Source organism: Populus alba, chromosome 19 (assembly GCF_005239225.2).
Source record: "Populus alba chromosome 19, ASM523922v2, whole genome shotgun sequence".
Lineage (NCBI taxonomy): Eukaryota > Viridiplantae > Streptophyta > Magnoliopsida > Malpighiales > Salicaceae > Populus > Populus alba.
The window spans coordinates 4,978,551-4,995,346 of NC_133302.1; the positions used below are offsets into that span (position 1 = coordinate 4,978,551).

General features: G+C 30.5%; 1 protein-coding gene and 1 long non-coding RNA gene across 3 annotated transcripts; both read left to right on the top strand.

Annotated features, from left to right (window-relative positions):
• Positions 1-6,725: 6,725 nt before the first annotated feature.
• LOC118062800 (autophagy-related protein 13b) lies at positions 6,726-11,026 on the top strand. 2 transcript variants are annotated; one of them, XM_035076641.2, is made up of 4 exons: positions 6,726-7,071; positions 7,234-8,690; positions 8,765-8,862; positions 10,349-11,026. In XM_035076641.2, exons 2-4 carry the CDS (start codon positions 7,332-7,334, stop codon positions 10,719-10,721), a joined length of 1,830 nt encoding a protein of 609 aa, XP_034932532.1. In that variant the 5' UTR covers positions 6,726-7,071; positions 7,234-7,331; the 3' UTR covers positions 10,722-11,026. The 2 variants fall into 2 exon arrangements, with proteins under 2 accessions (XP_034932532.1, XP_073263135.1); XM_073407034.1 differs by lacking the exon at positions 10,349-11,026 and adding an exon at positions 9,808-10,152.
• Positions 11,027-13,750: 2,724 nt separating this feature from the next.
• On the top strand, positions 13,751-15,496 carry LOC140955180 (uncharacterized). The gene is made up of 2 exons (XR_012168945.1): positions 13,751-14,202; positions 15,204-15,496. It is a non-coding gene; the product is annotated as an uncharacterized lncRNA (long non-coding RNA).
• Positions 15,497-16,796: the final 1,300 nt, after the last annotated feature.

Consider the following 16,796-nt stretch of genomic DNA (forward strand, 5'->3'; position numbering starts at 1 on the left):
TTTGATAGAAACTCCAATACTATAAATTAAGATCTAGGGTACACATTAAAAATACATTAGAGAACCCCACATAGAGCCCCACTGTCACGATCGACGACTATCTCTCTCGTGAAGAAGCTTCATAGTGTTGAACACGTTTTAAAGCTTGGGAGGAATATAGTTTTTATTGAATGATTCTACTCATATGGTTATGTGCATGTACCTTGTCGTTGAAGATGGAGCTAATAAAAGGAAAATTGATGTGTCATGATTGCACGAGTTGATAGAATGTGAAATTCAAGTACCAGGAATTTGAAAGTATGGTGACAATTGTTTTTTAAAAATATTTTTTATCTTAAAATATATCAAATTGATATTTTTTTTATTTTTAAAAAATTATTTTTAAAATCAGCGTATTAAAACGATCCAAAACACATAAAAAATTAATTTTTAATAAAAATAAATTTTAAAGTTCCCATACAGTTAAAATATATTGTTTAATTAAACTCCAAAAAATAGTATGTTTTGATTTAATGTTATGATATAAAAAATATTCATACGAAGAAATTTGATTGTTTAGTGCATACTAGATAATTGTTTACTCTACATTGCAGGTGGAATCAATTTTTTTTTTTAATAATGAAAAAATACCTAGGTGTTGTTAGCGTGTTTTCTAGTAAAATAAATAAATTTATAGAGGTTAATCTGATATAACTTAGTTAACCTTACAGTTCTAAATACAAACGAATAGCCGGTTAAAATATAGTTTGATTAAAAAATTAAAATAATATCTTTTTTAAAATATAGAGAAAATAATATATTGGATCAACTTAGTTTAATATGTCAAATCTCCGACTCAGGTTATAAGACCTTAATAACCCTTTAAAAAACAAATAAAAAAATTATAAAGTTCAGTTCTCAATCAATTTAATGTTGAAGAATAAAATCAAAAATAAAATTTAAATAAAAAAATAAGTCAAGTCAATACGGGTTAACCTAACAAACCTGAGTCATGAAACTAGAATAACCACATAAAAAGAAAATCAAAACAAACTAGGAAGCTCAATTCCTAATCAACCCAATATTAAATGATAAAATTAAAAAAAATGACATAAAAAACCACTCGAGTCAACCCAAGTTAACCGACCAACTCTATAACCCGAATCATGAGGCTGAGATAACATTTTATAGAACAAATAAAAAAATTGTGAAATATAATTCCCGATTAACCCAATATGAATGATATAATTAAATAAAAATCAATTAAAAAATGACAAACAAACCCTAAGGTATCTAGGTTAATTTGCAACTTAGGTCATGTGACCATTATAAACTCATAAAAAACAAATCAAAGAAAAATATGAATTTTAATTCTCAATCAACTCATTATTTAAGGATTAAAAAAAAAACAAAACAAATATCCCGAGTTAACATGTCAAACCCAAGTCATGAGACCAAGATAACTTTATAAAAAGAAAATTAAAAAAAAAATCATGAAGTCAAATTTTCAATCAATTCAATATTAAAGGATGAAAAAAAATATATTCAATTAAAGAAATGATTAAAAAAACCCGAGTCAACCTGATTAATCCATAAAACTGGAAACTTAAGTCTTGAGACTATGATAACCCTATAGAAAGAAAATAATAAAAAAATAAATCTCAATTCTCAATCAACCCAATGTTGAAAGATGAAGTTGAGAAAAAAAAATCAATTAAAAAAATAACCCAAGTAAATTCAAATTAACCTGCTAAACTCAAGTTCTAAAATCAGAATAACCATATAAAAAATAAATTACAAAGTCCAATATCTATTAAAACAATATTGGAGGATGAGATAAAAAAAAAGATGGAAATTTGAACTTAGAAAAAAAAAACTTAAGGATCAAATCATAAAAAAACAAAATATTTCATTGTTCATTGTTTACAGTAAAATGTAAAAGCATTTTAGTAGATTTTAATAATCCTTAGTTTTGATGATAAATTTTTATAGAATAAACATTAACTAACTATTTTTTTATATTATTATGATGATTTACATAACAAACTGGTATTAAAACTTTATTTCAACATATACATCTCTCTATTTTTTTTTTAATTGGAGATCACTAATAGAAAGGAGCAGTTGCAAAACATTATTAGATATTTTTTTAAAATCATTTTTAATAACTTTCATAAATTAAACTAGTTTATTGATGTGTTTAATTTTTATATGATTTTATTGTACTTTTAATTTTACTTTTATGCTAGTTTACCTTGAATCTCTATATTTTATATAGTTTTTATTACTATTTTTAATTATATGGAGGAAGAAATAAATTCTTGAAATCATGGACTTTGAAGTAAAAATCAGCCTTCAATTCTTATTTTTTTTACAATTTGAAATAGACAATAGATTAAATTGGTTTGTTTAGTTTTCCTTTCCTTTTGTTTCATATTTTGAATTTCTAATTAAATATTTTAGGATAATTTATGATTTTAACATAGTTTTCCTTGTTGTATGAAAATTTCTAGGAGGAAATTATGATTATGAAGATATTGTAAATCTGGTTCTTATATGAATGTTTTATCATTGCTACCATGAGAATGATGTTTTCTAAACCTTTTCCTTGGATAACTGTAGCAAAAATAAATTCATGTTATAATTTATAATTTTTAGAAGATTCAAAAAAATATCAAGGAATTTTTTTTTTCGAGAATATTTTTTAATGAAAAAAAAATCATGCTTTTTTTAAAAAAAAAATACAAAAAATAATAATTTACAATTAATTATTAGGAAATATAATAAAGTAAAAATTGGACAGTCGAATCTTAGAAAAATGTGTTACAGCTTTCTAATCATGTATTTCTTAAAAAATAAGCTTATATATAATTCTTTTTTTTTAAGTCCTGTTTGTTTTTGTTTTTTTAAAATATTTTTAGAAAAAAATGAAAATTTTTATTTTAAATTAATATTTTTTTAATGCTTTAAAATTATTTTGATACTTTAATTTTAAAAAAAAATATATTATTTTATTATATTTCTAAATGCAATGTTTTTTGCTTTTCAATCAGACATGCGTTCATTGAAATTTTGTACCAGAGAAATGTGATTTATTTACTGAGTTAGGCCTAGTACTACACTGAGCTGAGCTTTTGTTCGATATTTTACAATTTCATTTCCATCATCCATATTATACATCTGCATTTATTTTTTGTCCATTGACATGGGCTAGGTTTCAATTGTAAGTCCATATTGAATTGGGCCGGAAATGGCTCTTTTGGAGCATTGTAAATAAGGCTTGAAGCCCATGTAACAAACTTTTATTAAAAAAAAAAAAGTCATTTGTACCACGGGCTGGGTTAGAGCTGTGATTTGATTTTCTCTTTTAATTTATCCATGTGGTAGACCGTCTCAGATAATTTAATTTTTTAAATGAGTAGGGAAAAAAATATTGGAATTGCGATTTCAATATTTTCTAGAAAAAGAATGTAGTCTTCATTATAATATTCCTTACCGTCAAATGAAAAAAAATTGCTTTTATTCTATTAGAGTTTAGTATGTGGTATTATAGTAGTTTTTGTGATTATAATTTAAAAAAAAACATTTTTAACTGTACTTTTAATAAATTTAGTTTAAGAAAATATATATTTAGTTAAAATTGTTATTATATATATATATATATTTGGGGGGTGGAGGGGGATCCTCCAAGGTGACGTTTTCTAGTGAAATAAGAAACTATAAAAGAATTTTTTATTTTATTTTGGGAAAACTTAAGGAATACTCTAAGTATATATAGTTTGTATTAATTTTTCTATTAAATTTTTTTTTTGATGTTATCCTTCTAATTCTGAAAATTTTCAATTAAACCTTTTTTATACATATTTAATAGTATATTTCATCTAGATTTTTTTTAAAAAATAATTTCATCTGGTAAGCAATTTAAAGTTTTTTTTTTTAAAGAATTCTGACATAATTAAGAAATTCAAATTATTTCAAGATAAAATTTAATAATAAAATATTTTGGAGACAAAGTTGATCTACCCCAATTAGTTGAGTTATATTTTAAAGTTTTTGTTTTTATTTTCTTTTTTTTTAATAAAAGTCTTGTTAAGCACAAGTAATTAATAAATCAATATAAATTAACAATTATACATCCCCGTCAAGTGACATCCTAATAATAAAACACTGATATTTTATTATAAAAAAAATCTAAAGTCAAATTTTATAGTTTTATGTATCGTAACATCATTTGGATTTAGAGTTTAATTATAGGGGAAGTTGAAGATATTTTTTATCATCTTATAATTCAATTTTATTAAATAAAAAAATAATGCAAAAATATGATGTAAGATGATTTATATGAAACATTTTCCTTAGTTGTTTTTATTCCTACTTGGTTTAAAAAGTATTGTCCTTTGTATTGTTTTATCTTGTTCCTATTTAGTTTTAAAAATTAAACATTATAATCGGTAATATTTTTTCCTTTTAGTTTATGAATCTCTACTATCAATTTATAATTATTTATTAACATTTTTTTCTCTATTTAAAATAGACATATGACTAGTATAGATAGGAATGTTAAGCTTGTGTTTGAGCAATATTAGTATTTTGATAAATTAATAAAGGGACTGATTTTTATCTCTTTTGTGAGACACTATTTACAACATCTAGGGTTTTTGTCTCAAGCTCTCTATATTTAGATTTTATCTTTTCCATTCTTGTTTTGTTTTTATCTAGTTTGGTTATGTTAATTGATATCAGAGCTTAAAAATTTCTTATGACCAGTTATGAGCTATTTAATAGCTATATTGAAAAAGATCATACAACATGGCATAAAGAGAAGAAGGAATTTTGTCTTAGGAACAAGATGTCAAAGAACTTATAGTTAAGGATCTACGAGGGTAGGTATGAGCCAACCTACTATTTCTTGCCTATAATCAAATTTCAAAAGTTAACACTTGAAGAATTTTAAGGAAGTTTTGTTGTGGTCAATCAAGGTTTCTTGCTAAAAAAGAGCATTTTAGTTGATATGAAGGATAAAAATATCGTGCTAGATTCTAAATTCAATGCTTAGTTAGGAGATTTATATTTGATAAGTGCAATAAAAATTGAAAAAGTCTTAGATTAGCCAACTAAAAAATACAATGTCTTAATTGTTGCGCACTACTTGAAGTATCTATATGAGCATGTTATTGGCAAATATGCTATTTTTAATGGATAGACAGATGATTATGTAAAAGGTTGAAAACTTTGTACATCCATCGATCAAGAGACAAGAGTAATTTGTGTTAGTTTATATGTTTTATAACAAATTGGTTGGTTATATATGAAATTGACTTTGCTTATGTAAAAATATATTTATTATTAATAAAGACATTAATTATCTTTAATATTTATTTATATTTGATTAATGAGTTTAGAGTAAAGATAAAATCATTTGGAAAAAAATTATATGTGAAGTAAATTAAAAGTTATTATAATTATGAAATTTTTATTGTATTAAAGCATTGTTCCTAAATATTTATAGTTAATACTCTATTAAAATTGGATATTAATTATAGTCATTAAGTATGGTACACATTATATTCTTTCTTTTATAAAAGAAAATAATTGTTCTCATAAATTAAGGTATAAAAAGCACCTACAACTAATATGTAGGTATTTGTTAGATGATATATATACTGAAGTAACTTGCATAAGAATTCCATATAGAAAGATCACTTCTGTATATGAAAAAATCACGTGATAATTTTGTAACGTGATATTTTTACTTGAGATCACTGAGTGGTTTTATGTAAGGAATATTATACTTTGATCCTAGATACAAATTGTACTAATTAACGGTAAGAAGCATATAGATATTGGATATATCATAAATCATTTAAAGATATTTAAATAATTAAAAAAAAAGATTCATTACCTTAGATGAATTAATAAAAAAAATGCATTTGTTCTTAAATAGTACTAATTGTGAAATCTTTACGCATGATAAAATGAGATTTAAGGATTATTTCAAATCTTATTCAAAAAATCAATAAATATAGTACGGGAACAAATATAATTTGATGGAACATATACACTCCATATTCTAATATCTAAATCAAGAAATTCTTGATAAACAAATAATAATTACATTAAAAAAACTAATCACTAAAAATATTAAATCAAATTATATATGGCTTTTATGTAACAACCTTTCATTTTATTCTTATTTAAAACAAAGCATTGACTCATAATTATGGAGATAGCGTGTATTTTCTTTTTTTTTAAAATGTCATTATCATATATCAATAGAAAAACGATAACTTTATTAGTTTATTATACGAGCTTATCATCATGGAAGGACTTGCATAGAATTCGGTATTTTCAATCCTTAAAAACATTTACAACATATATAAAATTAAAGCAAGGAAAATATTTTACCACCACCAATTAACCAAGTTTGCATTGTTCCTTGCACTATTTCTTCCGAAAATTGCTCCTTTCACTTTCCAAATCGCCTTTTCTCTCTTTAGAACGCTAGGTTTTTGTCTTTAATTCAAATTCTAAGCTGTTTCACAATATCTTCTTTATAAAACTAAAATAATTCCTAAAATCATTTAGGCCCCACCAACAAGCTATTCCCTGACATGGCAACATCAAATCCATGATCATCAGACCCCAGAAATCACAAGCCGAGGCATCAAGATTTTTTTTGATGAAGAAGTAGCCTAACAATTTTCCAAACATATAAAAAGAGGATAGATTAGCCAATCAAAAGGCAGAAATCCAAACTTCCCTATGGCATCACAGAAGAACCAAACTGCACCCACCTGGCTCTATCTCTCCCTCTCTCTTTCTCTAAATATATCTGTATGGACATGTGTTTCCATGTCAGGGTTTTTTAAAAGAATCCGAAAAAAAACCCGAAAAAAACAGATAAAGTTTAAATTTTTGAGTGAAAAACGCAATCTTTATCATTGCCCTGATGAAAAAATAAAGAGAGACAAAAGGGACCCTTCAAAGTTATATACTTCTCTTTATGACAAGTTGACAACCTTAAACAGAGCCCAAGTGAACAGTCAGTCCATGTATTCTCTCTCCGACAGTATTGATGGTTGTGGATTTAAGGTTAAATATCATTGATTGTGTTTGGTTTTTTGCAGTAGTTGATGATTAAGTTAATGTTAATTGCTTAATTCAGTTTATGTTGAATTTTGGGTTTCTTGGGGTTTGTTTTTTTTTTTTTTTAGAGTTTGATGTTCTTTTGCTATGTGTTCTTTTGTTTTGCAGTGAAATTCTGTGAAGTGGGGTACCAAGGTTTGTGTAGTTTGTCTTCATCTTTTCCTTGAAAGGGTTTGTGCCATTTTTAGTAGTTCTTTATTGCAAATATGGCATCATCTAATAATAGTACCGACACTGAGGCTGCAGAGATGGAACAAATTATCACTGAATTTTTTCCTAAGAGTCTTCAGATTATACTTGAGTCGAGGTCTCCTTTCATGTCCTCGCGTAATTATAGTGGTGAACAAATGGTATCCTTATCTCCATCTTCTTCGTCCTCCTCCTCGCCGAGTGTGAGGCCAAGAGATAAATGGTTCAATTTAGCTCTTAGGGAATGCCCGGCTGCTCTTGAGAATCTTGATCTCTGGCACCAAAGCTATATGGAACCGATGATTGTTGATGTGATTTTGGTGCAGGTGCCACCAGGTCGGTGGGATCCTGTGAATTATCCCCCTCGAAGGGAGCCTGTTAGGAATTTTCCGACCAAGGATCGGTATCCATTTCACTGGAATTCAGATGAGGAAGAATTAGGGTGTGAGGGTAAGATTGAAAAGATTGTAGAGAGGTGGGAAGTGCGGTATGAGGGTAGGAAGTCAAGGGATAGTGGTACTGGGAGCAGGAAACTTAGCAACACCTTTCAAACATGTTATATGAAATCAATATTACTTTTCAGGTCTTTGTATGCAACTGTTAGGCTTTTACCTGCATATAAAATTTTCCGTGACCTCAATTCATCAGGGGAAATTCGTGCATACACACTTACACATAGGGTGTCTTCTTTTGTTGAGCCCTTCACACGCAAAGAAGAGGCTGAAATGCAGCGATTTGTGTTCACTCCAGTGGATACTTCCTGGGGTAGGCTTTGCCTTTCGGTGCTGTATCACTCTTCATTATCAGATGTCAGGTCTGAGTCGTCAACACCTATGTCCCCCCAATTTATCCCAGATTATGTTGGGAGCCCTTTGGCAGAACCAGTGAAGAGATTCCCCTCTCTTCCCGTGTCGCAAGGTTCTCTTTCATCTTTGCCATTCTCAAGACAACATAATAAAGCCTTACCACCTTCATTTTCTTTCTCACCATCACCTAATCGCTCAGGAAAGCATGGATCAATATCTAATCCTAGTTCCTGTCGATTCCAACCTTCAAGCTTGCCTCCTCATCCACCCGAAGTGTCTTCAGTTCATGAGAAGAATACGAGCTTTGATGAACATTATCCCTCTCCTAGCTATACACCATCTCCATCCCCATCACCACCAATCTGTATTCCTGAGAGTCATCTTTCCACAGTTGTTTTACAATCTGAAAGTGCACCTTTTAGCATACCTGCTACCAAGCATGCTAGTTCTCCCCTGTTGTCCAACAAGCAAAACTTGCCCCCATCTCCACCACTCAAAGCTACCACATCTTGCAATCCGAAGACTGATGAAAGTACAGGTTTGGTTCACCCTCGTGCAGCAGATGAGAAGGTATTATATATGCTCATAACAATGGTCTTATGTTGCCAAGGCATTTGATCAATAGGATTCTCTGTCTACTGCAGTTGTTCTCTCCTGGGAAAGATGACATTAGAAAATATGCCAGCATGAAAACACTATCCAACAGCTCTCCACGGATTTCATTTTCCAGAACTTCCAGCAGGTAATATCAGGATGATTTTGATGATTCTGAGTTTTCTTGTCTGTTTGATGTGGAATATGATGACATAATGGATCTACATGTGAAATATTGTTTAATTACTTCTAGCGCATTTAATTTTGGTTGGTGCTAGCATTACATTAAGGGTGTCTGACTCCCTCTGTTCTGCTGAATAAATTATCTTGCTGATGATATTTGAGGTGATGGACTCATTAGATGTTAAGCATATGTACATTTGAATAATGGAATAACAGAGTAATAGAGCTTCTGGCAAAAGAGTTGAACTATCCAGCTTTCTTATATCATGGTTCTTGCAGAACATCCGCAATACTTCTGGTAGTATAGGGACTGAATATCAGGGATCCCATCAAATGTTTTGTCTGACACACTCATTTGACATCTTTAATAGCTAGTGCTTTAGGTATATATCCTCACAGGATCAGAAGTTTGATGACAATCTGTGGTCTGAGATCAAAATCAAGTAAGGCTTATGTTTTTATGCGGTATCATAGTGTCAGTGTTCATCAGCCTTGATACTTTCTTCTGGTTCATTTCTGCCATGATGGATTTTTAATTTCTTAAAGATTGTAATCTGCAGGATTACCAGTCAAAGTCTTTAGGACCTTTTTAGGAAGGAACTCAGAATTTAACTAGTGCTTATTCAGGTTCTCTTCTTTATTAAGACTATTACTTAGTCTTACTAATCTACAAAATAATTAGCCAGCCTTATTATTCCTTTGGCTTTAGATTGCCCTATGGTTAAGTTTACCTTTCTACCAGGATTTGGTTTTCTTACTTTCTGTTTGCTTTCACACCCATAAATAGACAATGGTTAGACATCAAGACAGAATAAACATCGGGAGATTAATTGAGTTTTCTAAGAATTGGCTCTCTTGGGCCTATTCACTACTTGAGTCAAATAATCTGATTGGATTGATGTTGAAACAGAGTCCATCAATTCACTACTTGAGCTTGTAAAGAAGGAGGTTGATATTTTTACATCAAAGCCTTTGCACTTGTCAAATAATCTGATTGGATTGATCATGGTGGTAGATAAGTCTGAAGAGATTGGTGTGAAGCTCTTTTGAAGATTATTGTAAAATTAAGAACTAGCAGTTAGAAACAGCATGCTGGAACCTTTATGCGCAACGAGTAAAACATGCCATTGATCTAGCGTGTTCTTGATTCGGGCTGGTTAAAACTGACCCTTCAATGTACTGTCTGAGCCCAATTATGTGGAGCTGTTATGAAAATTGTTTATTTAACCAATCTATAGAACAAAAATTGCAATCAGGTTGGTTCTATCATGGTTAAATTGCTGTAAATCTGGACAGAATGTGTTTTTCTTCATGAAACTTTGTTGCCTTAAAACAATATGCCCCAAGTTGACTGGCAGAAAATGTACACGATCTGCAAGCAAGAAATGAAAACTGGTATTCGATCCAAACCGTTTGGTCATTCAACTTAATGTGCTTTTTGCATCCTGCAGACCCGAGACACTTGATAAAAAAGGCCATCTATCTGACCCCCTTGAGCCCGGAGGTCTCTTTCCGATTAAAAAATCCCAAGATGCAGCTGTTGGTGCTCCTGTACACACGCTGAAGAAACCCCCACCTTTATGCCAAGACCTCTCTGGTTCGGCTGATTTGCCACCAGATTCTAGGTCCAAAATGTGGAGCTGCAACCTCCAAGAATACAATCCAATCTCCGGAACACAAGCGGGTCAGCAGGCTGCTGCGTCTGGTGTTGCATCTTCAGGTCTCATTGCTTCAAAAACAGCAGCTGATGCATTGGAAGAACTGAAAAGATACGAAGAAATGAAAGACTCGTTGCTTAGCCAAGCTGGCAGGTCCAACGCTTAAGCTAATTATGCTTCAACGCCAAATCCTACTAGCAGCAGTGCAACTGGATATTGAACTCGTGTTGATGGTTGCACATCTGTACATAGTCTTGGTTTAAGAGGTGATTTCATGGTTTCTAGGAAAGCGCCCATCTCCTTGTGTATGAGGCGACATGAGATGACGATGATGACGACAACCGAGGTTAATGTAACAACAGTGATGTTGGTGTTCTTGCATTAACGCCAATTGGGCAGGCTGTTAGATAGCTTAAATGGTGTTGTAGGGTCATTTTACTTTCATGAGTATATAACTGAGGTTGAGTCTCATCTATGCTTGTTTCGAAGGACGGAAAGTTTCCTGCATGACTGGACGGGGAAAAATATATAAATTCCTAACAAATAAATATATTGGAATATATATTTATTTAAAAAATAAATATTAAAAAATAAATGTTTAATTAAAAATGTTTATATTTTATTATACAAGTAACACGAACATTCTATTCCATATTTATGAGATTTATTTTCACAACCAAAAAAATTAATTTACACTGAAGAAATATTTTGTTGTATTTTTATTGGTATAAATATTATCGATAGATTTACTAATAGAAATGTATTATCAATGAGTATCTCATTAGACATTCAAATCCTTAAGTAATTTATTTGATGATTTAAATTTCAAAGAATAATAAGATAAAATATTAGTATCAATGATAAAAATAGGCACATATTATTTTTTTATCAGACTATCCATCAATAAATATTACAATTGGAGTGCCCCCTTAGTAATATATTTGTAGTTAGACAAATATTACTGAGGGGGTACTCCATTGGTAATATTTACTGATGGACTGTCAATATATATTAAAACAGCTTGTAACTTTCTACAATTCTTCAAAGAAATGGGTTTATTATACTAATAAAATCACTGAAAAATATATTTGTTTGTCGGTATTTTAGTAATTTTCTTTTTCTTTTTGAGATACTATCACACAACTTCACATTAAAAACGACATTAAACAACATTGAATAAATAAATTAAATTGAAGAGCACATTTTCTATTATTAATTTTACTATAAAAATCAATTACAAATATTTATATACATTAAAAGGTAGTTGAAGGTGAAGGTGGAGATGGAGGCGGAGGGGGAGGAAAATCTTTGTGTAGACAAGCATGTCATTATCTTCTTCCAATGCTTCGTACTTTGTTCTTTATATTTTGCCTTCATTTTGACTTTTGGAGAACTAATTCATTCTTAAAGCAACTCTTTAATAGATGATGATGGATGCCTTTGATTGGATTTTGGGGTGCCTATAGCTAATATAATACAACTTAACCTCATATCTTGGGTTGTTATCATAAAGTTATTATAATCTTAATTTCTATTTTTGATTTATCAGTTGTTTCAGCCTCCAACCATAATTTTTAATTTTATTTTGGATGGATTGAAGGGTCTTCTCTGTGTTTAGCACACATGCCGGCATTATATTATTCCTAAGAAAAAAGTTCAAGACGTTGACAAAAAAACATTTGTCCAAAAGATATACAAAAGGTTTCAAAGTTTAACGAATGTCTTGACTCGACTCCTCATGAACTATTGCACCATTTTCTTTCTATCATTCCTTTGCTTATGTGTTTCCAAATACAACCCTATTGGACTCACACTTAAGTTATGTAGTCTGGAAAATAAATCATTAGCAAATTTTGAGTAATAATCATAATCACTAACATTTAAAAAAAAAATACTTTAAAATAAAACACAGTCATAGCGCTTTGCCTGGTTAATAGAAGGAAGTGACATGCTAGTATGCTTGGTAATGGAATCGTTTGTCTTCTTGTTTATGTTTGAGAACCCACTCCGTGACCACCCCTTGCAACTTTTTGACGTCAATAACTCTAGATATCTCTTCTAATTACACTTAGTGATGTGACGAGGTCTAAAATTCTTTTACCCCTCAAAGTCATCTAACTCGACTCTTTGCTTAGCATATGTGTGTGTGTTATACTAAAAATCACACAACCTGGTTAAGAAGTTCGTTAAATTTAAAAGAAATGATGATGAAAAGATTACAATTTTACAAAAAAAAAAAAACATTAATGTTATTAAGGGATTTTATTTGGAAAAGAAAATGTTCTAAGCCTATTAGAAGTAGAAGACACTTTGGTGGGATCTCATGGACATAAAAAGATTGTAGTCAGTTTGATAATGATTGAGTGACATTGCTTCTTCGGCTCGAACCAGGGAGTTCCTTAGATATGATGCAAAATGGATCTTGTTTTATCATTAATAAGAGATTTCTCTATATATAAAAAATATGAATAAGAGTTTGAAGAAGGGGAAGTAAAAGGAATCCTCGTCCGCCCGCAACAAATAAAGAAGGATTGATTCAACCACATAGTTTGAGCTCTTAGAAGATAGAGCTCTTGGACCTTTCTATTTTATTGTATCGAAAGGCCCAATTCATTGTAATTTTCTTATTGGACTAGTCATTTTGACGTAAGTAAATCATCTATGATGAAGAGGCCATATCTAAATTTAAGCACCATGTGCCTTCTTAAACTTTATTTTTGGGTTTAGTTTGTGGAATTTTTTTGTTTTTAAATAGATTTCTTTAAAGATTGTTTTTTTTTCCCTCTTGGAACCTCATTTCTAAGATTATTTTCTTTATCATTTACAACTAACGGTATAAAACAAGAAAGCATCAATCAATAATCATTTTCTTTAAGAAATTCTTAAAGGCAAGGTATAAACAAAACTAGAAATAAAGATAAATAAATAAGATAAGAATAAAAGATCAATATAGCTTTTTTTAAGAAGGATAATTAATTTGATTGTGGAACTCTCGAAGAAGAAGAAGACGCTCTTTTATTGCTGTCCATGACTTTGTTGCACATGGACGTGTGTAAAGTCTTGAACTTTATTCTCCAACTCAATAAGCTTTAGTAAGTTAAGCTCTTCGATAGAAGCATCCCACCATGGTTGTTAAAAATGCGTTTTAACTCGTAAAATCGTACGATTTTACGAGTTAAAACCAGCAAAACGTGTAGAAACGGAAGCAAAACTCAAAAACCATTAAAATCGCATAAAACCGGGTCAAACTCGCAAAAAACCGGTTCAACTCGCATAAAACGTAAAACACGTTACGTGTTCACGATTTTAAGGAAATGTCACGCACGGGCTGACGGGCTCACATCACAGTCACGGGTAACTGAATGGAAATTAGCAATGAAACAAATTTAGGGCACTAATTGACTAATATATTTTCTTTCCCAATTCCCACCCAACTCCCCGACCAGGCGACCACCCTCTTGACTCAGGTGACTTCGTCAATCGTCGGTTCGTCCCTGTCTCAAGGTCACCCCACGGTCCCCAGACTCCCCACCTGCGACTTCATCGTCCCTGACTCCTTCTCTCACAGACTCACACTCTCCTTGACTCCAGAGTCCAGAGTCCCAGACTTCGCCAATCGTCCCCTCTCTGTTCTTGGCGAGACGAAGGTAAGCATTGATTCTCAATCCCATCCCAAGCTTTGTTATTTTCTGTCTAATGGTGGGTATGTTGTGATTTGGGTATGCTGTGAAATTGTGAATCCATGTTTATGTCCGGGGAATATTTTTCGGTTTGATCTGGGCAATGGGCATGCTGTGAAGTGTGAATGTGAAGTGTGAATCTGTGAAGTGTGAATTGTTTTCGGTTTGATCTTGCTTGCGGTGTTGCAGATTATGTAATTCTGCAATCTGTGAATCTGTGAGTGAAGTGTGTATTTTTTTCGGTTTTATAGATGGTCAGCCGGTTAGTTAACTAAGTTGTTTTGAACTTTTGATCATAAAATTAAGTTTGATTGTTGTCTGTGAATCTTATTCAACACTTGGAAACAATGTCAGGAAAGAAAGTAATGAGAAATTGAGAATATATCCTGGCTGGTGCAAAGCAGATTGTTGAAGCCTGTAAAAATTTATGTTAATGTTAACTTGAACTTAATTCTTGTCGCTTTAGGTTTTAACCCTGGGTATTTGATTGCTGGATCGGATATGGTAATATTTAAGATCCAGTTTGTATCATGAATGATTTTGATTGCTTGTGGTATCATGAATGATTTTTCATCAAATCTTCTAATTTCTTGTGCTTGTGGTATCATGAATGATTTTTCATCAAATCTTCTAATTTCTTGGCAAAGGGCCGTTAAGATAACTCCGAAAATAGCAATGCTATATTTACAAATAAATCATACAAGCATGCAGCAATTATTATTTTTATGTTCAACCAGTCATTTATCGCATCTATCATGTAAAAACTGGCTTGGTCGTGGGGTCGGCCATGTCTCTTACAGACTTGGGCTTAGGATTGGTGGAAACAGGGAACATTGTGCCAATGCTTGTTTCTCATCAATTGTAACCTGGTGCAGGGAACAGAATCATCTCATCAATTCCAGGCCTTAACTGCATGCGAAATATTATGTTATTTGTGTTGGCTTATACAAATGATTCTTGAATTGTAGGATACATGGCTTCTAAAAAAATTACAAGTGGTAATAGACTTGACGTGGGATGGCAATATGGTATAGATGTTGACAAGAATTCAAAAAAAGTGCAGTGCAAGTTTTGTCAGAAAATTATTAGTGGAGACATTTTTCGTTTCAAGCATCATTACCATATACAAAGGCAATGAAGGTGTGTTTAGTTTACATGACACACCTACAGACTGTTTATTTTAGGTGTGTTAACTTTTAGTTATTGAAATACTATGGACATGTATGAATTTTTATTTTTATTTGAATTATGTATTTTAAGATGTTTGGATATTTGTATTGTTTATTTTACTTTTATCTGAATTATGTAATTTAATATGTTTGGATATTTGTATTGTTTAAAATATTTTACTTGCGATTTTACGATTTTAGTTAAAATATTTTACTTCTGATTTTACGATTTTTAGGTAAAAAATTTTACTTCCGATTTTACGATTTTACGATTCGATTTTACGAGTCGAGTTTAAATTGGATGTTCCGTGTCGTGTCAAAAAAGCGTTTTTGACAACCTTGCATCCCACCATCCCTTTCTCTTATTCTCCATCAACTTTTCCTCCAGTTCTTGAGTACCCTTTTTCGTATCAGACTCTAGCTGTCTAATTCTTGAATTCTTACATGCCTATGTGCCTCCACAAGCAGCTGAGCGCCATCGCTAATGGCGATTCTCCGCCAAGAAAGTGATTAGTGACATATTCCATTGGAGGATATATGAGCAAAGGAAAAAGGGTTACCAGCAGGTGAAAAAACAACATACAGAATTTCAGTAACTGTTTGTTTTTTCATTTTAAAAATATTTTTAAAAAAATTTAAATTTTTTTTTATTTACTTTAAATTAATATGTTTTTGATGCTTTTAGATTATTTTAATATGTTAATATTAAAAAATAAAAAAAATTATTTTGATATATTTTTAAATAAATAAAAAATATTTTGAAAAATAACCACGTCCCAAATAAACTTACATGGGACAAGCTTCAGGACTTACCTCTTTGTACCCAAATTAATTTGATGGTTTAACCTGATTATTTTTTAAAATATATTTTTAAAAAATATATTAAAAATTATTATTTTTAATATTAATATATCAAAATAATATAAAAAACAAATAAAGCAAAAAAAGGGATGCAACTCACTCTTCCATTACTGTAAAGTTAAGACTTCAAAAAAGGGCCCAAAAAACACATACCTCAAGTCATATTGGCAATAACTATCTACCGGCATAATTTTGTTTTATTCATATTTTAACTGGTAAAAAAACTTAAATATCAATTTTATATTCATTGGTTTTTAGTTATTTGTATGTATATTCATTATTTAAGCAAGAATTAATCCATGATTATATTTATATCAGCTTACTTCGAAATTGATTTTTATGATATTATGTGCCTCTAACATCAAATCATTCATTAGAGATGTGTTAATTATATTAAGCTAATTATGAGGTTAATGACTAAAACAATTTAAAAGATATTCAATGGATTAATTCAGAATATTTGAGTAAGAACAAGCTGGAAGACTTCTACTAGTGATGTTGGATCAGATCTTAATTAATTTTGATCAATGC

Bases quoted from the DNA above. Each gene is read 5' to 3' on its own strand.
- LOC118062800 (XM_035076641.2), top strand. From the start codon at position 7,332: ATGGCATCATCTAATAATAGTACCGACACTGAGGCTGCAGAGATGGAA. The intron at 8,691-8,764 runs GTATTATATATG...TGTCTACTGCAG, and splicing joins CTCGTGCAGCAGATGAGAAG to TTGTTCTCTCCTGGGAAAGA. The intron at 8,863-10,348 runs GTAATATCAGGA...TGCATCCTGCAG, and splicing joins TTTTCCAGAACTTCCAGCAG to ACCCGAGACACTTGATAAAA.